A 25,250-nucleotide genomic window follows, 5' to 3' on the forward strand; every position below is an offset into this window, starting at 1 on the left:
TCTTGCTGAAAGTCTTGCAATAAGTTGGGTTGAATATCATTAAGGAAGTGGATAAGTTGGGTTGAATATCATTAAGGAACTGGATAAGTTGGGTTGAATATCATTAAGGAAGTGGATAAATTGGGTTGAATATCATTAAGGAAGTGGATAAGTTGGGTTGAATATCATTAAGGAAGTGGATAAATTGGGTTTAATATCATTAAGGAAGTGGATAAGTTGGGTTGTCTTCCTGTCTGTTTCATTTTATGTGTTCGGAATTCGCCGTACATTATGAACAGTGAAGAAAAGAAAGTTTCGTGCTTCCTAACGGTCGTATCGAAGTGAGAGCGTGGATGTAACGGTTGCATGGTAACGGTTGCATGGTAACGGTTTGCTGTAAGGAGCACGAGCGCAGGAGAAAGGGGGTCGGGCGAACAGCTCTCGGCACCCGGGACCCGACGCTCCCCTCGGCTCTGATTGGTCACTGCCCTGCAGTTTTCGCGCCAACGCGCTGCATTGTGGGGATGGGTTAGCGGAAGTCCGCTGGTCGTGGAGAAACTGGGAGCTGCGGCTGTGTTTTGGTGTTTCGGATTTAACTTTGCGGGGTGCAAAACTTGACCGAAACTGTAAACTGTTGAGTTTGTACGAATGCGGGGAGAAGAGTCGTCGGATTCTGAGTCGGGGAGGATGGAGGAGAGCTCAGTCCGGAGGAGTTTGGAGACGTTGTGTCAGGAGCTGAACATGGACGAGCAGACGGCCACTGAAGCCATGGACAACTTCACTGCCATCTGGGATACTTACACACTAGAGGTAAATAATGTTCTCACCAACTGTTCACTGACTCAGCCTGCTGGTAAACTTCCAACTATAACATTTACTCAAGTATCTGTAACTTTGATCGGTCTGTAAACTGCAGCAGCGAGGGACACAAACAGCGAGTTAAAGGGCTGTTGTCTTGATGTTATCTACTTGTTTACTTTAAAACATTTAGGTAACATTACTATAAAGTATATCACTTACAATCACAGGTTCCCAGAGCCCTAAATGATGACTTGAGATTGTTTACTTCTGGCTAAAAGCCAAAAATCCCAAAATATTTACTTCCCACACATTAAACATGCGAGAACAACAAGCTCAACAGTCATGATGACCAATAATTAGACCTGCAACAATCAGTCGATGGACAGAAAATTAATCTGCAACTATTCTGAAAAATTTAAAGCAAAAATGCCAAAACAGTATCTGATATCAACTTCTCAAATGTGAGGATTTGATGCTATTCTTTGTTATAAATGATGGTAAACTGAATATTTTGGGGTTTTGGACTGTTGATCAAACAAAGAAAGATATTTGAAGATGTCACTTTGGATTGTAGGTAATTAGAGCGGGCATTTCTTAAACAGACATTAATCAGCAGACTACTCGATAATGAAAAAAATCATTAGCTGCAGCCGTAGTAGTAATAATAATAATAATAATAATAAACTTTATTTACACACCATCTTTCAAATGCTTCAAGGTGATTTACATGGGAAAATAAAGTAATTAGGGCTGCAACTATTTATTATCTTATCATCAGTTAAATACTAATTATTTTCTTGATTAATTATTTGTACTGTGGCACTTTGAAATGTCTTGTTTTGTCTGACTAACAGTTCAAAACCCAAAGTATTTAGTAAGAAAACTAGAAAATGTTTGGAACATTTGGAAGAATTTATGCCACTTTTTCTTAGAAAGCGACTTAGATGAATCATTGCAGCTCTAAAATCAAAATTAAAGCAATTCAAGACTAAAATCAAATGATGGCAGAAAATTAAAAGGACAAAAATATGAAGTAGAATAAAATACACTGCAGTAAAATAACATAGTACAGAGTGAAATAACAGATGAGACCTAGTAAAGCTGGAAAAATAAAACTAAAATGGAGATTTTTATTAATTTTCTCTTGTTCAGCTTATAATATTTGATATATCATATATTTTATTGATCCCACACAAGGAAATAGAAGTCTCACAGCAGCAAAGGAATAATATATACATTATTTACAGTATGAGCATCTACTACAAATGAAAATATAAGGTACAATACGCTAAGCTTTACTCAGTTGCACATGTAAGTGATATTAACTTAGTTTGAGGTTGACGTAACGTCTCACTGGCTCTCCCATCAGGGTTAAATATTGTTCATCAGATTCAGATTTTCTTCTCGGTTAACTGACATGCTGTCTGCCTGCACTTCCCTCTATGAGACGGGTACTTACCCAACCCTGGGCTAATGATTACATCATCATCATCATCATCAAACGCAGGGATCAAAGTGAGTTTACAGCCACAACATTAATTAGGACTTTGTTGGATGGCGGCAGGTAAGAGGAGGAAGTAGCAGCAGCAGCAGCAGCAGCCACATGCAGCTTAAATGGCACTCGCAGCCACTTAAATTATCCACTCAGTTAACAGCTGCTTTGCTCTTGTGTCACTCTACAAAGTGAAATTTACCTGTTAAAATACTCAGAACTATTCATTAGTCTCTGCGGTGGCAGAATGAAAAAATAACCTTTAATAAAAACATTAATGTGTTTTTTTTTTTTATTGTTGCTCAACTGAAACCAATAACTGATATTTTCTGTTGTAGTAGCCAATACTGATGATGTTAGCGGTTAGCACAGATACAGTACTAGAGATATGTCCATTGTATGGTAATGACGTGGTTTTAAAGACAATGACACTTTATTGTGTAGCTTGTGTAGTGTAGGGCTGCAGTTAATGATTATTTAAATTAATCTACAGATATTTTATCATGAACTGATGAATTGTTTTGTCTATATGTCAGAAATTGTGAAAATACCAATCATAATTTCCCAGAGGCCAAAGTGATGTATTGAAATAGTTTATTTTGTCAGACCAACAGTATAAAACCCAAAAGATGTTCAATTTATAGTTAAACCAAACAGAGAAATGAAGAAAATACTCACATTTAACAGACAGGTAACAGCAAATGTTTCTCAAACTATTAATATATTCTAAAAAATAATTGCCAATTAATTGTCTGTCAATTGACCAGTCGATTAATTGTTTAATCTTTTCAGCTCAAATCAAGTGACTTCTGAAAAACTCTAATATTGTCTATAAATGAATGTTGATCTGATTTAGTATCATCTTTTTAAAAAGGTGTCAGACAAATACAGATTAGAGCTGATGTTTTGCAGTCAGATCGGTCTTTTTATAATGTTTTTATTAAGATTTTCATTTATAATAATATTTTAAGCGTCGGCATTCAAGCCGTCAGTCAAATCATGACTCTCTGGGTAATTCTGTAGCCTTCATCAGCCTCATTAAAAATATCCAGTTAATTTTCTGCAGGTAAATAAAATCTAAAAATTAAGATCAAAGAAAGTATTTTTGTCATTTTTTTTTCTTTTCAAACATATTCATGCTGTTGTATGTTTAGCTGTTGCTGTCTGAAGCTTTTCATCTTCCTGTTGACGTCTATAAGTTTGTGTTTGTGTGCTTGAAGTGAAGCAGTGATTGTTGAGCGTTCTGTTAATGAAGAATAGTTATTATTGTTGTCTGTTTTGCTCAGTTTGTGTGTCTTTGGGGTTTTGTTGCACAGTTTAACCATGTATGAACGTCCTTATTGTGGTGTCTTGTTTAAATGATGCATGGCTGTGTCTCTGCAGGGAGAGGTGGTCCACTGGTTGGCCTGTTCGCTGTACGCAGCCTGCAGGAAAGGATCCACTCCCACGGTGGGTAAAGGGCTGATGGAAGGAAACTGCGTCTCCCTCACAAGGATCCTTCGCTCCTCCAAACTCAGGTCAGTCGCTGTCGGCTCTGCGGCACTCACAGCACGTTTGACAAATCAGAACATGTGCCGTACAAACCTCGTTGAGAGTTGGTAGATTTTTAAAACGACTGATTGTGTAGTTAAAACTTGAAGATAAGACTTGTGAAGTGACTGAAAACTGAGGAGGTAAACGTCTTCTGTACGAAAGTGAAACAAAAGTTGTTAAATCTTCTGAAGAACTGGGTTAAAAGTATAAAATGTTTGCCACCGGAAGCTGTATTAAAGTACCACAGTGATAACGGAAATATTGATTCAGGAAATGCACTACAGCGTGTTTCACACGTTTAACAGGAAGTCAGAATGAATACTGTATAATACTAGAGATGAAACGTTTAATCAGGTGACAGAAAATGAATCAGTAACTGTTTTCTATTTTATCGATTATTCGTTTAGTCAATAAAATTGTAAAAAATAGTGAATAAATTGCATTCACAATATCTCAGAGCCCAGTGTAATGTCTCCAGTATGTTTGTTTCATCTGACTAACAGTCTAAAGCCTGAAGATATTCACTTTACTCACATATATGAGAAAGAAAAACACCTTTGAGAAACTGGAACCTGCTTAAAAAAATGACTGAAATGATCAACAACATAGTTTTGTCTCAGTTGACTAATAGTTGCAGCTCTAAATATAACATTTTATTTAAATATGAGTAATTACAGCATATCTGGGATTTGGGATTCATAACATATATAAACAATTTCAGTCTTTTCCTGCTTGGTCACGCTGGATTCAGCTGCATGATTTCATTCTAAACTTATTTGACTCCTAAACCTGTAAACATCCAGCTTTGTTTCTTTATTGCTTTTCCATCATTAAAGAGTCTTTTGTGAAATATGCAGACACCATGTTCATATCTGTTACACTGGAGAGTTTGTGGATTTTTGTGTGTCGCTCGTAACACGTGTGTCCGTTCCCCCTCTGCGCTCCCAGTTTGATCCAGTTCTTCTCTAAGATGAGGAAGTGGGCCGACATGTCCAACCTCTCGCAGGACTTCCGGCTGCGTATGGAGCGGCTGGAGCGCAACTTTGAGGTTTCCACGGTGATATTCCGCAAGTTCGAGCCCATCTTCATGGACATGTTTCAGAACCCGCAGGGAGGCGAACCGCCACGCCAGCCACGCAGCAGGAAACACAGGCATGACACACACACACACACACACACACACACACACACACACACACACACACAGACAGACACGCTGCCAGCCCTGAAGCTGGAAACACAAGCACAAAGATTTTATTCTCTCTGTCACATTTAGTCATTGTTTCTGGAAGCACCGCTTATGGAGACACACACACACACACACACACACACACACACACACACACACACATTCACCCCAGCCCCGTCAGCCCCGTCAGCCCAGTCTAACCGAGTGTGTGTCCTCTCTCTGGCTCTGCAGGCGGCTGCCCTGTCACATCAGTGATGTGTTCAAGTTCTGCTGGACTCTGTTTGTCTACACCAAAGGTACCAAGAAACAAACCCAAACCGCTGAGCAGCTAGAAGCTCTGTAGCGTTCATGCCGGCATCGGTGTGGTTGTTTAAAGCAGCTATGATTGATATTTATTCATAAAACAATGTATGAAATGACACTGTGTAATGTGTTGGTTGTGGCTTGTAGTGATGAACATACAGAGAATTATCAGAGACTCTGCAGCTCCTCTTGGCTTTATGGAGCTTTATAACGAGTTTCAGCTCATTGTTTATCTGTCTGGCTGCAACTTTACTGTTTTGCTTCACTCTCAGCGCTCTCATAGCGTCGTTTTTCGGCTGCAGCAGGCAGAGAAAAAGCTCTAAAAAGCAGCTACAGAGCCAGATATTCCCCTCAGGAGTCGGTAGAGAGCAGAAACAGCTAAAAGAGAGTGAATACTGGACTTACAGTCACCAGGTGGACAGAAACACGACTCCAGATGAATAATAATGTTGCTGCGTAACTACTGGATGTGGAAATAAGCAACTGTTCGTTAACTTGAAAGGTGATGAAATGTCAGAGTTGTTTTTTTTACACTTATTTCTGCTGAAAACTGCTGAACAAAACATCTGTCAGTGCAGGTTTAAAGTGATGTGAAAGTCAAAATAAGAGCTTTGTGTAACAGACTTATTGGACCTGCTTACATTTCCAAATAATGTTGTTTAGTTGGGATGCAGATTATCTGTGTGTGTGTGTGTGTTATCTGACGTGTGTGTGTGTGTTTGTGAAGGTAACTTCCGTATGATTGGTGACGACCTGGTGAACTCGTACCACCTGCTGCTCTGCTGTCTGGACCTGGTGTTTGGCAACGCTCTGCTCTGTGCAAACAGGAAGGACCTCATCAACCCGACATTTAGAGGTCAGACTTACTGTGTGTGTGTGTGTGTGTGTGTGTGTTTGTGTGTAAAAATGTGATCACAATGTGGGCAGAATCAGTCAAAATAACGTGTGTGCATATTAATACCAGATGTAAATGGGTCCTAAAAGAAGAGAGAGAGAGACAGAAAAAGTATGAAAGTAGAATTCCTCTGTAAGCATGTTTGCTCACGTGTGTGTGTGTGTGTGTGTGTGTGTGTGTGTGTGTGTGTGTGTGTGTGTGTGTGTGTGTTTAGGTCTGCCTGCTCTCTACCGCGCCGACGGCCACGTTTCAGCAGACGAGCCTCCTCCATGTGTGTTGGAGAAGTTGTGTGAGCTGCATGACGGGCTGGTTGTGGAGGCGAAAGGCATCAAACAGCACTACTTCAAACCTTATATACAGAAACTGTTCCAGAAACAGGTACCTTCACAAACTCTGTTATAAATACAGACAAACTACTCTTCTACATGTTGTGAGGGTTGTAATCAGGCTTCTTTTTCCAATCAGATCCTGAAAGGAAACGAGGAGCTTTTGACAGAACTGTTGGATCCTCAGAACTTCATTGATAACAAGTAAGCTGATCGATCAATAAGAGAACAAATGTCAAGCGTCACTCTGAGGGAAGATTTGTTGTCCTACACTGTCTCTCTTTAACTCTGTTTTACTGAATTAAAGTTCTGAACGTGCTTCATATGAGATGTTGTTGTGTTTAACTGTTTAACTGTATTTGTGTGTGTGTGTGTGTGTGTGTGTGTGTCTGTGTTTTGTGTCTACAGTAAAGCCATAAACAGGGAGTATGAGGAGTACGTGTTGACGGTGGGAGATTTTGATGAGCGGGTGTTTCTTGGAGCCGACGCCGACGAGGAAATCGGAACTCCGAGGAAAATTGTTCAGGAACCTTCAGCCAGCCAGACGAGCGCTCAGAACCAGCTGCAGCAACACGTAGAGAAGGTACAAACACTGTAAATATATAGTCAAACTCCAAAAGACCTAAACTAGCAATGAAGATGTAAAGATGAAGATTCATGCTAATGAAAATGTCACCCAGTGCAGCGGTGTGCAGAGCTGCAACAGTTAGTCGATTGAAAGAAAATGAATCTACGAGCAACTATTTTGATAATTGATAATTGTTTCAGTTATTTTTCAAGCAAAAATGCCAAACATGCTTCGGTTTTAGCTTCTCAAATGAGAGGATTTGCTGTATTTCTTTGTCATGTATGACAGTAAATTTTATTTATTGATTTTTTTTTTTTTTATTATTAACATTTCATGGATTAATAGCTTTCGGACGACATCGGAGGTCTGTGGCTCAGAGGAATCAGATATATCAGGCTTTAGATACACACACAACGCTTGTTAGATCAATTCATTTGGTCTTTTCATGGGAATTACTTGATAATAACAAAAATCACCAGACTCATCCTTAAATAACAACAAGCAGAAAAACAAACACACTTTTGCTTCTCTTTGACCAAAAAGTTCCAGGAACCAAAGGAACTAAACTAAGAACTAAAAGACGCTGTTGTGCGTTTCTGTTTGTGTTTCATCATTCAAATATGATCAATGATGAATTAGAAAATGACGGCGGAGTGTGAAAATCTGTTTCAACACATAAGCAAACAACATCACAGAGTCGTCCTGTTGTTGTTTGTATTTTCTGTTGCATAAGTCTGTTAATAAAATAAAAGGAGGAAATAAAGGACTGAAAACTCAGAACTCCCTACTTTCCATAAATATTTGTTTTTTCTATAGTAAAAATGTCTAAAAATTAAAAGTAATCAAATCAAAACTAATTTTACCTATAAAAATGTGCTCTGATGTAAATATTTCCATGTATTTAATTTTTTAAGTAGAGAATCGTGTATAACAAGTTTTAGCCGAGATCATGATACTATGAAATATGTGTATTGTAACAATGACTGAAATATGCAACATTATATAAAGTAGAGACACAGTCAACATCATATGAACAAGATAAACTCTCTCTCTCTCTGTCTGCAGTCGGGCTCTCTCGCTCCCTCCACCCCCCTGACGGGACGAGTCTACCTGAAGGAGAAGGACCTGCTCGTCACGCCCGTCTCCTCGGCGACGCAGAGCGTCAGCCGGCTGCAGAGCATGGTGGCGGGTTTAAGGACCGCCCCCAGCGACCAGCTGATGCAGATTTTCAAGTCAGTTCCGTCTCTCTCTGCCTCTTTCTTTATATCCCGTGTTATAAATCGCTTCTTCCTGCTAACGGTGTTTCCTGCGCTGCTGTTAAAGATCCTGCTCCAGAGACCCAACTGAGTCCATACTGGCCAGAGTAAAGACACTGGGACAAACCTTCAAAGAACATTACACCAACGACTCGGAGGAATCATCTGGCTCTCATATCGGTAACGATGGACTAATCTCTGCTGCTCTAATGATCGTTGGGATAATCAGTCCTCAGCTTCGTATAAACAGAGATCCTCGACATTTAGATACAGAAGAATCATTTTTTCTTTTGTCTTGTTTCAGATTTTGCAGAGAACCGACTGAAGCTGGCTGAGATCCTTTACTACAAGATCCTGGAGAACGTCATGGTTCAGGAGACCAGACGGCTGCACGGCAAAGACATGAGTGTAAGACGCTGCAACGCTGTGTTCACGTGTTTTCACTGAGCTGCCGAATCTTAAAGTGTCGTCAGTGTGAAATCTTAAAAAAATGGATTTCACATTGATGACACCATCCTGAAATGGTAGAAAATCAATCACAAGCAAAAACTACAAATTAAACCGTTTTTATCTTTAGTGGCTGACGGTTGCAGGAAGGACTAACTGGGAACAGAAAATGTCAAACCAGCTGCTTGATGTTCTGGGAAGAGCTGAAAACAAATATTTGTAATTTAAATCTTAATTTGAGTGATAAAACAGTCTGAACTCAAAGGTGCAGCTTTTTATAAATTTTTTAGCACATTTGATTTTATTATTTCAATCAAATTTGACCAAAAGTCTTGTTATTAAGTTAAGAATAGAACTGAAATGATGAATCAGTTATTGGATTGAAAGAAAACTGATCAATCATTTCAGTAATTTTTCATGCAAAAATGCCAGAAATGTTGGTTAAATGTGAGAATTTGCTGCTTTTCTTTGATATGATAATAAATTAAATATATTTAAGTTTTGGACTGTTAATCAGACACAACACGATATTGAAGACTTTAACTTAGAGTCACGAAAACTACAGGAAGTAGAAAATTGCCCCAAAAAAATATATTCAACAAGGCAAAAATTTCTTACCAGTGAAAATAAAAACATTTTGTAGTTTAACACTTTTTCTTTCTGTTTCTTTCCTTCCTTCATGTCATCATGTTGTCTCCAGATGTCTCAGTGATCATTTTGTTGACATGTTGTTGTTTTTTTCTTTTAACTAAATGAAAATCTGCGTTGTGTTTGTAGGTTTTGTTAGAGCAGGATATCTTCCACTGTTCTCTGATGGCGTGTTGTCTGGAGGTGGTGTTGTTCTCCTACAGCTCCCAGAGAACCTTCCCCTGGATCATCAACGTCTTCAAACTGCCCTCGTTCTACTTCTTTAAGGTAAAACACACACACACACACACACACACACACACACATTTACATCCTTAAACATCACCAGCCGGTCTGTTTAATAAAGAGACATTTCACTGATCAGATTTCAGTTGACATGTTTGATGCTTTTGTGCTGCAAGAAGACAATTAACAGTTATCATCAGTTGCTCCAGAAATGTCTGACATAACTTTATATATCGTGTGCGTGTGTGTGTGTGTGTGTGTGTGCGTGCAGGTGATCGAGGTGTTCATCCGCTCAGAGGAAGGCCTGTCCAGAGACATGGTGAAGCATCTGAACTTGATTGAAGAGCAGGTTCTGGAGAGCAGAGCGTGGACTGCAGACTCGGCCCTGTGGAGCGCCCTGCAGGCCGCCGGGAACAAAGTCCCCACGGTGGAGGAGGTCAGCAGCACATTAACACGCATATCGTGCTCCCTACATCAGTTTACCTACTTACGTTATTATACCTGCAGCTGTGAAGACGTTGAGATAAACACACACCTACATGTACCAACAACAACATGTAAACATACTTAACATCACAATCTCTCTCAACTGCAAACATCTGTTAGCTGGGAGTCTTTCAGTCTATTTATTGAACCTTTAAGTACAACTAGACAATAATGAGATTTCTGCCAACAGAACAAGATTTCTGCTTCCGTTACAAATGAGTTTGGTTGATTCTAGTTCATCGATCTACTTTTCTCAGTCTCGTTTCAAGATAACTGTCAATACAAGGAAAAATACACTGAGAGCAAATGAATTCTCAAACCTCGTTGTCAGATCTTTTTCTAAACAAAAAGGTGAATCGCTTCAAACCTTCAAACAAGAAGAGAACAAACATTAAAAAGTTCTCGCTTTGACTGCAGCAACAATTATTTTCATTATCAATTAATCTGTTGATTATTTTTCAATTAATCAATAAGTTGTTTGGTCCCTAAAATGTCAGAAAATGGTGAAAATCACTGTTTCCCAAAGCTGAAGATGAGTTTTGTCCCAACTAACAGTCAAAGATATTCAGTTTACTGTCACTATAGAAGAAGAAACCAATAAATAATTAACATAAACAATCAGAGAATTTGGAATATTTCCTCTTTGAAAAATGACTCAAAATGATTGATTATAAGAATAGTTTGCAATTACTTTAATAGTTGGCAACAAATTGATTAATCGTCTAATCGTTGCAGCTCTTTTCATCATAATTATCATCATTTTGTTTGTCTGATCTCAGAAAATAGTGAAAAATGCACATTTTAGTCTCTTAGAACCCAAACTGACGTCTTTAAATGTGATGAGTCCAAAACCCAAAACTACTCAGTTTACTATCTCTTCTTCTTCTTCTTCTTCTTCTTCTTCTTCTTCTTCTTCTTCTTCTTCTTCTTCTTCTTCTTCTTCTTCTTCTTGCTGCGTCCTCTTTGTCTCTACTTCACTTTCTCTCTGTCGTACTTCCTGTCACCCTCCTCATCAACTCTTTTCTCTTCATCTTTTCGTCCTCAGGTGAATTTTTCCTCCAGTTTAGACACTGGTTCTGGTTCTGGTTCTGCTATGGGAGGTCAGTCCCACCTGCCTCTGGTCGCCCTCTCGCCCATCATCCACCCTCGCATCAGGGAGTTCAGATCCGGTCTGGGCAGCGCACGCAAAGGTGAGTGTTCACTCCGGTTTAAGTACATGAACGTTACACATGTGTGCTTTAATTTTGTGTAAAATCATCTTCTTCATCATCTTCATCATCTTCATCATCTTCCCCTCCAGACGTGCCTCCTTCTCCGCTGTCGGTCCACGACAGGTACAGCTCCCCGGCAGCCGGCAGCGCCAAACGCCGTCTCTTCGGCGACGACCCTCCGACCGTGACATCGGGAGTGATCGCGGGTTTGAGCCCGATATCGTCTCCGGCTAAAAGGCTGACGTTCGGCTCCAGCAGCACCCTGAAGATCGGAGCTCCGGGTACCCAGACCACCGTCCTGAGTATCCCGCTGCAAGGTAGAGACACACAAGTGAACAAATACCATGATGACGCTGTACGAGAGATTATTCCTCATCGTTTATTCAGTTATTACACGTTTAAAGAGATAAAGATAAATAAATACAGACTTCCTGTGTTGGTGCTTTTCTTTGAGCGAATGTGTGTGAATATCTGCAGGAATGAGTAACGACCGCACAATCACACTGATCCCGGTCCCGCCGTGTGAATCCTCGGGTCCCGTCACCGCTCAGTTCCTGCTGACCGCCTCCCCCAGCCGCGCCGCGCCAGCTCCTGCACCCGTGACCTCTGACCCCCAGACGGGAAGCGGCAGGCCGCGACGCACCGGATCACTGGCTCTGTTCTTCAGGAAGGTAGATTTACAATCATTAATGATTTTAAATGTGGTTTCAGAGCTCTCTGCTGGTGTGGACGATCGTTTGTTAGATGATGTTTTATTATGAAATTCAAGCAGTTATGATTTGCTGTCGATTATACTGCTGATCATCATGATGCATGAGGGATTTGTCCAGAAAACTTTATTAAATATCTTACCAGCCATCAAATAAACATCATGTAAGCTCGTTAATCGGTTGTTTTATTCATAGAGGTGTAATAAAGCTGGAAAAATGAATTATTAGATGAGTATTTCCAGCGCTGTTGTACAGACTAAAGAGCAAACTACAAACATTTGGCCTCATGCAGGAATCTGTGATCTGTGATTTCCATGATGTTTGCTTTACGTTGTTCCAAGTTAGATTCAAACTCTCTGAACTGCACACACCTTTTATTAAATCTCACATTTCAGCCTGATGAACGTCGCCTGTTCATGAGGAGTCACAGAGATTTGATCATTAGCATAATTAACGCCACTAAAAACTTAAAAATAATGTTTGTTTTCCTCCTCGGTCCATTTGAGCAGATCTGAACACAGTCATCGTTCTCAGGTGTGGACCAAAACAACCATAGCAGGATCCTGACGATGTGGTTTTGGTCCCAAACAAAATGGTGTTAACTGGTTCGTGGTGGGAATGTGATCCGACCGAACTACAAGGCGTATTCAGCGAGTTTGTGCTTTGCATTCTGGGACGTGGATGAGTGAATTTATTTAACAGTTGCTATGAACTAGCCGGTCTAGCTTGACTAGCGCAGCGGTGAATGTTGTATTTGGCCAGAGGAGCTTCTTCCTGTGTTTCTGCCGCAGACACATCTGACCAATAAGCAGACTGAACGTTGTCATGCGGCTCGTAGTGATGCATTTTGATTTGCTCGGATTTTTCGCTGTGTGAAAAGAAGCTGATTCAGACCAGAATGAACCGACTATAGGTTTGAAAAAACATCTTTCTACAGCAAAGCAGTCACATGACTGATATGAGAGGTGGTCATGTGACAGTTACAGACATATTAGAGGAGAGAATATTATATTGTATGAATTATTTTGTCTTTAAATTGTCAGAAAACGGTGAAAAATGCCTTAAACGATGATTCATTTATCAAAATAGTTGCTGATTTATTTCCTGTTGATCGACTGATTGTTGCAGCTCCAACACATCTGTTTATAGATGACGGTAGACGGGAGACCAGTGAGCAGACTGACGGTTGTTGTCCTCTCCGTCTGTGTTTGCAGGTGTATCACCTGGCCAGCGTGCGTCTGCGGGATCTGTGCGTGAAGCTGGACGTCTCCTCGGAGCTTCGAGGGAAGATCTGGACGTGTTTCGAACATTCTCTGGTTCACTCGACCGATCTGATGCGAGACAGACACCTCGACCAGCTGCTGCTGTGCAGCGTTTACATCATATGCAAAGTAAGGAAACTCATTTTGTGTTTCAAGTGCTTCACATTTAATTAAGACAGTTGACTGCAAGAGGAGGACGTGTCGCCTCACAGGAGGGAATGTTTCTGGCAGCTTAAAAGGTTTTTAATTCCTAAATCCTTTTTTTTTTTTTACTTGGAGAGAAATATGTTTCTAGCAGCTGCCTTAAACACTGCTGCTGTCACCTGTCACTTCATGAACAACATCCTTCATACTAAGTATCTTTCTTATTTAATCTTATTTTATTCACAAAATCTTTAGCAGTAGTAGTTTAAATTTTATTGTATTCATAAAATAAAGAAAGTCCTTAACACTCTTACACATTTTTAATTACTAACAGAATAAGATGATGTTTCCACCAATATTACAACATACACTGTTAATATCCAGTAAAAACAGCACATTACAGGAGAAAACTGACGGTAAACATGTATTTATACTTGAAACACATCATTTAATACCTGTATATGTGATGTCTACAGTGAGATCCAGGTTTGGAGGATTTTTTTGACTCTCTAAACATAAATAGTACTTTTCTTTACCAGGCAGCAAGTTTTTAAATCTGTCAGCAGGAGAAACAAATGTTTCAACAACAGTGAAACTCACCGTTAATGTGATTCCTGTGATTCCTTCTTGTAGATCACCAAAGAGACTCACACCTTCCAGGACATCATGAAGTGTTATCGCAGCCAACCACAAGCCAGCAGCCATGTGAGAAACACACACACACACACACACACACACACACACACACACACAGGGACACAGCACTATATGCTATGATATGATATTATACAACATATTATAGAAAACACTCCAATACATCACACAACTACCAGACTAACAGTAATAATAATATAATAATCATTTGTTTTACAAAGTTCTGAGACGATAAGATAAAACGATTAATTATTAAAGTAAAACTGAGATAAATGACAATAGTTTCAACTTGGTTTAGAAATATAAATGTTATTGAACAACGTGCAACAACATTTATGATGTGTGATTGTAAGAAGTTAGAACTTTGACTAGAATGAAAAAATACAACTTACAACCCAAAATTTTTATGTGCGTGATTGTTTGTGTAGGTCTACCGCAGCGTCCTACTGCGTCACACTCCCAGAGAGCAGGTGGCTGATGAGAACATGGAGGTGGATCCTGCATCAGGTGGCGAATGTAAGATCACACGTACACGCTGTATATCAGCTGATATTAGATAATTACAGACGTGTTTGTCGATAAGTAACAAGAAGTTGCAGAAACAGAAATACCAGATTAGGTTTGACTTAATTTATTAAAACTGAAATATGTGCCGATGCGTTTGAGTACCTGATGAACATCATGTTGAATCGAGCTTACAGCAGTAATTTTGTTAAATCGATGTGACCACTGAACACTTTAATGATTATTTCAATTATCAATTAATCTCTGGAAAGATTGTTTTGATCAATAAACTGTCTAGTGTATAAAATATCAGAAAAACTCAACCAGGTTCAGTTTACAATGTTATGAGATGGAGAATAATTTCAGTTTGCAGCAGCTGGAACCTACAAATGTTTGTCGTTTTTATTTGATAAATGACTTGAAACAATCGATCCGTTTGTCCCTTCAGCTGCGGAGAAAACCAATCAGGTCTCAGCAGAAGCGAATTCCGACCAATCAGGGGAGGAGGAGCGCGGTGACCTCATCCAGTTCTACAACAGCGTCTTCGTCCTGAAGATGAAAAGCTTCGCGCTGCGATACGCCACCCACGATAACCGGGTACGACACTCACACGCAGCAGCAGACGTCATGTGGTGAAACGAGACCCCACAGCGCAAAAATTAAGATCAGTACAATGAAATTAGTACCTCACAGTTAACGAATGGTTATATAACATGACTGTGTGTGTGTGTGTGTGTGTGTTTCGTCCCCGCAGGCGGACGCTCCTCCTCTCTCTCCGTTCCCGTCGGTTCGGGCTCAGCCTCTCTCTCCTCGTCGAGTCTCTCAGAGACACTCGCTGTACGTCTCCCCGCACAAGAACTCCGCAGGCTGCCTCACGCCGAACTCCTACACGTACAGGATCAACAGCAGCCCGTCGAAGGCAAGAACACACACACACACACACACACACACACACGCACACACACACACACCTTCACATGTAGAGGAGAGGGTTTCATTACAAGCTGCTTCGTTTTTTAATTGGAAAGATTTTGTTCCTGACATTTAATCAGCTGACATTTCAAACTCACAGCTGACTCCTCCTGACATTAAAACTAGAGCAGAATCGATTCATTTAGATTCAGTTCTTGATTCAGATAAATACTGATATAACATAAAGCACTGCTCAATTTATCCTTGAAACATCTTGAACATTTTCTTCTACGTTCAACAAGTGAGAAACACTTTTGATTCCTTTAACATTCGAGGCTTTAAACACATTTCATGGCTATAAAAGAAGGATTTTTTTTCTTGGGCAAATGCAGAAAGACTCAAACATGACACAGGAGAACAGGAAAGATAATAGAGCTGCAAGGACGCCATCATTATGCATACTTTAAAAAATAAATGCTTTCTCATACAGCTACAAATGCAAAGTGCAAAGATCGATCTCAGGATGTTAAGATTAAGCGTATTTTTAAATACAGCTCTAATTAATAAAAAGTGTCGACAAGTTCTGCAAAAGTCTGAAGTTCTGTCGTCTAAAGGCAATAAATTCAGTAGCATTTTACACAGTAAGTCGAGCTGCTGTTGTGATAAATTACAGATTCCTTACATGTATTTACCTCAGCAGAGAACCAGGCTTTCATTTCTAATTTCCCGTGTTTCCCCCGGTTACTGCAGACTCAACACTTCCTCTGTGATTACCTGTTGTCTTGATTAATTCAGTATCATTTACATTTTGTGCAGCACGAAGCAGAAAGTCCCAGAAGATTCATGAATGCTTTTTTTCTCAGGATGTTTTACAAATTAAAAAACATTTAAACCAGAATCACTGAGCTCCTCAAAGAGAGTTTAAGGTTTATAAGTTCTCTCTGAATAGAAAAGAAACAAATGTGACAACAAGACAACATCTAAACAAACAAGAAGCATAAATATAAAGCAAAAAAAGAACAAAACAGTAAATCATAAAACACTCAGTTCACTCAGCTTCATCTGCAGCCTCCCAGTTATTTTACTGGTAACACCAAATATTCAAACCAGTTCACTCTTCAGCCTGCAGTTCAGGTTCAGATGTTAAAACTGTCAATCAGGTTTTTTTTGTAAACAATTTCTGATTGTCCAACTTACTTTAAGTCTCCTCAGAAGACGCCATATTGAGTTTAAAATGATATGAAACAGAAATAATGGAGAAAGTTTTGGCATTTGAGAAGCTAGAAACAGATTTTTTTTTTGGCATATTTTGCTTTAAAAATGTCTAAAACAAATAATTAACCCTTTCATGCATGAATTAAATCACAGAGTAAAAACTGTTTACTTAAATGAAATAAATGGTTTATTTTTACTCCTAAATAAGTGAAAAATCATGTCAGTAACTTTTTTTTTTTTAATATATTGAATTTTGAAACGTGTCCACTGTAGTTGACACCATGCATCAACGGAGTAAACAGTGATTTACGGAAATCGATATAGGCAAAATATATATTTATATATATGTTTATATATAAATTATTTTATTACTAAGAGCAAATGGTATGAAAACACATAGGAACATTAGATAACAACAATAGAGAAGATATTTGAAAAACCAGACCGAGGCCCTGTAGACAGAATGTACCTTTGTTGCAGGACGTCCACTGGAGCGGAAAGATGAAAATAATGTACAAGAAAAATATTATTAAAAACTTGATAAAAGTATTTCTAACATCTTATTTAGTTGAAAAATATACTTTTTACCTGTTTTTTTTCTCTGAGAATAATAGATATTCCTGAGCTATTTGGTGCATTTCCTCCACCCTCCGCCATGTTGAATTTATGATTCAATATCACATTCATTCAGTATCACGACACTTTGAGGGTTCATCACCTGGTAGTTGGGGCATGGTACTACAACTTAAATGGTTCAAGATGGCTTCCAAATATCTGTCTGCTGTAGTGGACACCATGCATGAAAGAGTTAAAATAGTTGCTGGTTAATTTCTATTGACTAATCGTTGCAGCTCTATTTATTCTGTTGTTAGACGCCACCTTTGCTGTGTCAAATGTCTCATTGAAGTGAATGAGGGGCTGTTTGTAGTTTACAGCACCTTTACTGTATTATTATATGTGAACATACACAATAACATCATCAGCATACGTGATACTAAAAGTTTTCTCTCTCGCTGCTTCTGTCTCGTCTCCGTCGCTCCTTCCAGGAGTTATCGGACATCAACCGGATGATCCGGCAGGGCAGCGTGAGCAGGAAGAGGGCCTTCACCATGGAGGGAGACATGATGATGTCATCAGCGTGCGACTCCCCCAGCAAGAGGGCGTGTCCAGAAAACGGCAGCAGTCCGGACGTGTTGCTGAAACGCCTGCAGGACGTCGTGTCAGAACGGCAAAGTCACTGACGGACAAAAAAAAAAAACCAACATGAACATGAAAGTAATGAAAACGTTTTTCATTACAGAACTGACAGAAAGCATCTGAAGAAGCTGAGAAGACGAACGTGACCCTTTCGTACCTCAGCGAGAAAAACAACCAGTTACTTGTGGAGAAATGTTTGTGTTTTTCAGGAAACTTTTCTCATCACTGATGCCAGTTTATCTTTATATATTATGACCTGATAGTCATAGAGTCTGTGTAGCATATGATGGCAGGATTTATGCCATTTTGTTTTATCCAAAGCAGCGTCTAATTCCTCCTCCAGTGTTTCCAGAAACCACAAAATTCAGGTTTTGATACCAGTTATAATATCTAAAATTAGATATTTGAGCTACTGAGATGCTTTACGTCTGTTAACTGATTCTCTGTTGTCTTCAGCTGTTTGACTTAATTGGTTGAAATTCTTTGCTGTTAAAATTCATCTTTCAGCGCAGCAGTGATGTCACAGCGTACTCCAGTGTACGCTGTGACATCACTGCCAGTTAAACTCTTTCGAATCCGCTCCGTTACGTCCTCTGCAGGTGGCGCCGAAATGGTTTTTTCATCTGCCGATTGCATTAAAAAGTCCAAAATACACATTTTCATACAAAAATCTGATATGAAACGCAGATATTAAACGGCGGCGCAGATGAATCATCACACAAAGAAGAAGTAAACACTCGAATCTATCGGCCAATTCGTTATAAGCTTTTTATGTTTTCAGTCAGATGACCCTAATGAAGCATTTTCAAGTAAGATATTGTTCGGTTGCCATGACAACCGTGGCGTTTTCCTTTAAGCCTCTTAAATCTTTCACCGTCTAAAGTAAATTACAGTCTGAGGAAGAACTGATATCGGACTTATTTTTACCCGACGTGACAGTTTAGTGAGATTTGTGTGTAAATAGTTTCCTTCATGACAAATCAGGCTGCGTTGTACATTCTTCAGTATTAAACAAATCTGCTGAGTTTTCTACTTCCTGTAGAGATTTTATCGCGGAGGGGAAATTGTTTAATTTTAATCTTTTACTAATTAGTTTTACCGTTTCTCTTAATGTTTCCCTTTTATGGTTATAAACCATTTAATGTATAATTCTGTAACGCCAACAACAAGAGTGCTCGTTTGAAGCAGCATTTTTGTACGTGTGTGTGTGTGTGTGTGTGTGTGTGTGTGTGTGTGTGTGTAGTATCTACACTTTATTGATTCTGTGTCTTCATTCACTCAACAGTACTGATGTTAGAAATCTAACTTTACAGGTTTTAACATTTAATATCTACTGTTTTTGTTTTGCTAAAAGCAAAGTTGGGAAAAAAAGGAGACATTCAGAAACTAACTGCTTATTGTAAAAAAAAAAAAACAACTTAAAAGTGCAGATTTTGCTAAAAGTATAATAATGGATGGAGATGTGTAAGCAGGACACAGGTTTGTATCACTGTGATGCGTTTACTGAACACTCTTTAACCTCAAGGACATTTGTATTTTCTACAAACAGTCAAAGGTTTTGTACAATAAAACAGCTTTTCAACTTTATTCATTTGACTCGTTAATGTTTCAGTTTATTTTATGCGGTTTGTGACGGCTGGTTACTCATGGACCTGGTTTTAACTGCACAGATGAATCTTGTTCTGGGTCCACTTGAGTCTGTTTGTGTCCTAAATGAGAATATAAATAGAAACAAATCACTTCCTGTACACTGCATCAAATATAATGTACAAACCAGGTGAATTACTATAAGAAACACATTTCTACTAATAACATAATGATCTTTAACAGGTAAACAGCATTTCACTACTGAAAAATAAAAACACTGAACCAAAGAAAATGCTCACATGTAATCCACAATATGTTAAATCTGCATCTATTTTATATACAATTAACCCACAAAAATCCTTTAAAGAATAACAACACTGGATTTAGCTCATTCATTAGCTGCACACACACTTTACACTGAAACTAAATCTGTTAAACTTCCAAAGAACACATAAAAAATCTAAAAAGTGTGAAAATAACTACTACTCTATTGGATTGGCTGTTGCTCAATTAACCAATTAAACCAATTAACAGGGAGACCCTGGCCTCCACCTATTACTATTCAGTACATTCTTCCTCACGCAGGCACAATTTTCTTAAAATATACTTGTTAAATATTATGTTTCAAAGTCTAAATGCTGTTTCAGAGCCAGGATTCAAATTTAAGCGGAGAAATCTAAAAAAATCATTTTTTATATTTGAGGTTCAAACGTCAGTCTTGACTTTGGAGACATGTGACATGATTGAAAGCTCCAGAGTGGCCACTCAATGGACCTTTATGACGAGATTATTGTCTCAGCAGCTGTTTCCCAGATCAAAAATAAACTTTGAAGCAAACCATCAGCTTTTAAGCCAAAGTGGATGAAAAATTCTTAAAAAATGTGAAAAATTTCTGGAGATTTTACATATAAACTAATAATTTATGAGTTATTTTCTTGTGTTAAAACACAAGAATTCAGGAACCAGTTAGATTAATCTTTTGATACGGTATTTTTCTATTATATTTATGCATGAAAGAGCTTTCTGAGGGATATTAATGTACCTTTTGTTTATGTGTTTTCAACCGGAAGAGCTCAGAACTTACTTTACATTCAGTGCTTATTAAGGTGAGTTCAAGTGATCGACATCATGCAGGATTTTTCGTTTCTTTCACAGGAAAGTGGACCTAAAATGTCTAAAATGAAAAGTATTTCACTCACTTATTTACTTAATAGTTTGTTTAATTCTCGGCTCTCTGACACGTTTAAATACTTTACACCATACAAAGTGTGTTACAGACATAATACATGTTAATATTTCCTTAAATCATGAGCAGTTTTGGTGGTTTAATCCTGCATTCACAGATTTATCTGTTTTTGCCTCTTGTGCGCATTGCAGCAAGCTGTAAACACACACACACACACTGACACATTATCACCTCATAAAAATGTTGTTATGCTGAACATGTTAGCAAATTTCAATTTACACATCCAGCAGATGCAGAGCAGCATTAGCATTTTAAAGTCGTGTTTCTGGCCACCTGGCGAGAGATTTGTCAGCTGTTTGGTTCATCAGAGAGTTTTTTTTTTCTGTGATGTTGGAAACTGAACCGATGAGAGTGAATCAGAGTAGAAAGATGATGGCTGTAAAAAAAAACACCAAAACGATGAGCTGGAAGACGCTAAAACGCTTCCTGGATCTGCAGAGTCTTCCACGTAACACATTGTCGTTTCATCCATCGTGTATATAAAAATATTGATTATAGCACCAAAGATGAGTGAAAGCTCATCACATAAAAACACAGACTGACCTGTGTGCGCTCAGGGGGAAAGGTGTTCAGGAAAGAGAGAGAGGTCCCATTAATAATGCATCCTCTTGAGCCTTTATCGCCCGGTTACCATGGCAATCCCGTCAGTTTCCATTCATATCGTCTAATTTTTTTTTTTCTTACCTAAAAACTAGTTCTCAGGTTTTATTTATTTATGGTTCTGGTCAGTTTGCTGCTTGCACTGGACATCACACAGATCCTCCATAAACTTAGTTGTTTTTTATATTTGTATATATGATCATGTCTATATCTCTTCTTCAGGTATCTCATCTTGTTTTTCTACTTTATTGCCATCGTATTTCTTCATTTAGCTGTTCTGACACCTGCACCAAAACAAATGACTGCATGTATTCTGATTTTATTGAGAAAACGACTTCTTTATATTCTGCACCTTCTGTTTTTTTTTTGCTGTTTAAATTGCAAATTTTCAGCCTCTTGCGATAGAACCGTCACTTTACATTTCACTGTATATCCTGTGACGTGCATGAGATGAATAAAAATGTGCAGAAGTGTAGAAGTAAAAAAAAAAAAAAAAAAAAAGAGAGAAAGATCCAGAGAATATTGCAGCAGGCTCTTAGAAATTGAACACTTTGGGAAATAAAAGAAACCCACAATGCTTCATATCCTCATGAATACAATATCCTTTCCTGTAAGACTGAATACAATGGCCGGATCTAAAATTAGCAGCGAAGTATTGAGGCCACCTCTGGAAGGAAAAAAAAAGCCTCTCAGTGGTTTCTTTTCTCCGTGCAGCGACTCTGACACGCAACACTTCCTCTGACCTTACGTTTCCTACAAGGTGAGCGGTGATAATCTGCCCGAGGCTGGAAAAGAAACTGATCCAAGCCGCCGTGACATGAGATTATTCTACATTTCACAGGCTGCTGCTTTTTTTTTACATGGATGACTTCTCACCGACAGCGGGTGCTTCCTTCGCCAGGAGACGGAGCAGCGAGTTCAATATCTGTTAGTCTGTTACGGAGAAAATCTGCTTGTAGATACACTGTCAGTCTGTGATGTTTGAGCTGTTTTGTTTAGTTTCTTTTACGAGTCTCTGTACACATTTTTTTCCCCTGTAAACTGTAAATTTTTTGTTAAAGGCCCCTTTCAAACGCACTTGTCCAAACCTCATGTTTCTGTGTTCTTTCTTTTCTTTTTACTCAGTTCAAAAGCATAAAAAAATTGTAGAAAGTGCACTGATGTTTCGGCTTTTATGTTGATGTGCAATCGTCCTTCAGTTTTCATGGTTTGGTTCTTTTAACTTTACACCAAACATGAGTATCAATCAGTTTATTACCAACAGATGCACCGAGTGGCTCCCTGTAGTCAGTCCTCAGTCTGCCTGACTGAAAACCACATAGGGACACTTCCCAACATTAAAGATCCCCTTCAGACATGAATCAAGACAGATAAAAATACTCTGCTTTGACCAATAATGTGTGTCTGATGTGGTTTTTCCATAAAAAAAAAGTATAATTACCACATTAAAATCCTTAAAATTACATCTCCTCTTCTCTTCTCCCTCATTAAAAATCCTGAATCTATGAATATGCAAATATATTTCATTTAAGAAGTTTAACTGTCTCCTGCCTCACTGTAAAGTCCATTCTCAGTGTTTGTGCACTGGAGGAGGCTTCAAGTTTCCACATCATTCTTGTATAAGTTGAATATTGGACCAGGATTGGCTCCAAACTGGTTGTAATGTCACAAATCCTGCTTGTAGGTCCAACCCTTAAACTGAGATTTTCAATGAGCTCAGAGAAACTTTTCCTCCTTCAGCAGATGAAGGTGAAAACAAACTCTGAACATACATCATTCTGCTCACAACATCCAACTAAAGGAGTTAAGGAATTAATAAATTTACAAAACTATATCGAGATATACATTCAAACAGATATTAATGTGGGTCATACGGTGCAACACCAAAACAACTTCCAACCATAACAGACCACAAAAAACCCCAAATAACTACACATTAATAAACATATCTGTAATTTACTACACTGAGAGTATCTGGGAAACTGTCCTGAGTCATTGTAGTAGAAGATAAAACATGATTTCTTTTTTCTCACAAAAATAAGTGAAAACTTTAACCTGCTGGTGGCGCTACAAGAAAAGTCAGTGGATTCGTCTTCTGGGTGTCAAATGTCACGATAATTCATCAAAGCAACGTCGCTAAAGTGGCTAAAAATCACAAACTGAGATAATATTTTTAAATAATGTCCATAGATCCTGATACAAAGACTATTCTGTTGTGATAACTGATATATATATATATATATATATATATATATATATAGTATGTTTATGTATTGTAAAAGTTGTAAAAGGTTTGTTAACATATTAATTTATTTATATACTGTTATGTTGCAAGTCAAAAGTCAGGACGTCAACCATGGATGTATAAAGATAACTGGATACAGGAAGAGCGCCAGGTTCTGAAGCAAATTTGACATAGTGGCCAAACCGTGTAATTACAACGTCACGTGATGCACACTGGCCCAAAAAGACTTTTTCCCATAGACTTACATTGTGAAAGAGACGTTTTCTGAGCGTCACAACCCCCGCAAAATGACTTGTCTCACTATCAGAATTTGATCCACTTGGTCCGATCACATTTCAAAAGCCTCTAAGAGCCGCATGATTGAATTGTTTTATCTCCATTCAAGTTAGCCGGAGAGCTAAACCGGAAGTAGCTGACTCGACCGGAGAAAGTCACTACTGCGCTCGCTCTGTGGGCCGCACAATGCGGAAGTTGTTGAACTTTTTTGGCTTCATCCGCTACTGAGCAACTTTCATAGGAATGAATGAGGCCCTCCGACGCTTTATCGAGTTCTCTTCATACATCCATGACTTTAACCTGCTCTGAACGATTCGATTGTGACGTCAGCTCATCACACGCGTTCATAAACGGCCATCCGTTCAGTAGCCTTGGTTGCTAAGGTTGTTGCTAAGGTTTTTCCATGTGTTGTTCATGTTGTCCGCTCTCATATATCGGCTCAAACATGTACGGATGTATTTGAGAAGTTGACATTTCGAGTAAAGAACAAGAAAAAGTAGTGAATTCCTGCTACTATAGTTTGTTTCTGGGTTTGTCGACACAGCTTCCTGAAGCTGACCAATCAGAACAGAGTAGGCTCATCAGGAGGCGGGCCTTAAAGAAACAGGAGCTAAAACAGGTTTTAAACTGTAAATCATGCAAAAATATTCCAGTAGAGCCTCAGATTAAAAACACAGAGCTGGAAATGTTCACGATACGTCCTCTTTAATTAACTTAGACTGTCGGCTGTGACCATCACACTGATTGTTAAGCACCGTTGAAAAACTACTCTTGTTGTATTTATTACAGGCAAACCGCTGTTTATGTTGCTGTAAACACAGAGCTCATCACCCGCTGTGCAGCAGAGGATGTTTCCCCTCAGAAAAACCCACCAGAGTGTTCAGAGCAGCAGATGTACAAGCTGTGATCAAGCAGATGAAACAGTCGCAGAAATCAGCAACAGAAACAGAACTGACATTTACTTGTGTAAAAAAAAAAAATGTAAAAAATTGTAAATGATAGATTTGATGTTTTTATTATTACTGATTTGAAAAACAGTCAAGTCTGCACTAGATATGGGTTGCTATGGTAACAGGTATGGTTTCTCTGTGGAGATTATAATCTTTGAACAACGCCACGGAGTAAATCATCCTCCGAAACAGACAATCTTTGCAGCGAGGAGATTAAGACATTAAATCCATTTTCTATGTGGAATTTAGAGCAAATGTTGATGTTGTTGTTTATTCTAATGAGACGTTTTGTCTCTCTGTGTCTGTTCACAGGATTTTCCTTTTACATTTTTGGGCAGATGTTGTTTCTATTTACATCTAATAATAACAATAAAAAGCAACAGAAAAAA

The 25,250-nt window shown here is 38.7% G+C and overlaps 1 protein-coding gene across 1 annotated transcript; it reads left to right on the plus strand.

The window, feature by feature from the left end:
* Positions 1-78: 78 nt before the first annotated feature.
* Positions 79-19,544, plus strand: rbl1 (retinoblastoma-like 1 (p107)). The gene is made up of 22 exons (XM_044349243.1): positions 79-789; positions 3,656-3,789; positions 4,754-4,957; positions 5,226-5,290; positions 6,025-6,153; positions 6,407-6,570; positions 6,658-6,722; positions 6,927-7,101; positions 8,152-8,318; positions 8,410-8,522; positions 8,647-8,750; positions 9,567-9,704; positions 9,934-10,098; positions 11,194-11,338; positions 11,449-11,676; positions 11,837-12,030; positions 13,284-13,460; positions 14,109-14,180; positions 14,558-14,645; positions 15,082-15,230; positions 15,388-15,552; positions 17,807-19,544. The coding sequence occupies exons 1-22, from the start codon at positions 628-630 to the stop codon at positions 17,999-18,001; spliced, it is 3,198 nt and encodes a 1,065-aa protein (XP_044205178.1). The 5' UTR covers positions 79-627; the 3' UTR covers positions 18,002-19,544.
* Positions 19,545-25,250: the final 5,706 nt, after the last annotated feature.

The sequence above is a fragment of the Thunnus albacares genome, chromosome 4 (assembly GCF_914725855.1).
Source record: "Thunnus albacares chromosome 4, fThuAlb1.1, whole genome shotgun sequence".
NCBI lineage: Eukaryota > Metazoa > Chordata > Actinopteri > Scombriformes > Scombridae > Thunnus > Thunnus albacares.

Coding starts and splice junctions, on each gene's coding strand:
- rbl1 (XM_044349243.1), top strand. CDS start 628: ATGCGGGGAGAAGAGTCGTCGGATTCTGAGTCGGGGAGGATGGAGGAG. Junction 790..3,655: donor GGGATACTTACACACTAGAG/GTAAATAATGTT, acceptor GTGTCTCTGCAG/GGAGAGGTGGTCCACTGGTT. Junction 8,751..9,566: donor TGCACGGCAAAGACATGAGT/GTAAGACGCTGC, acceptor TTGTGTTTGTAG/GTTTTGTTAGAGCAGGATAT.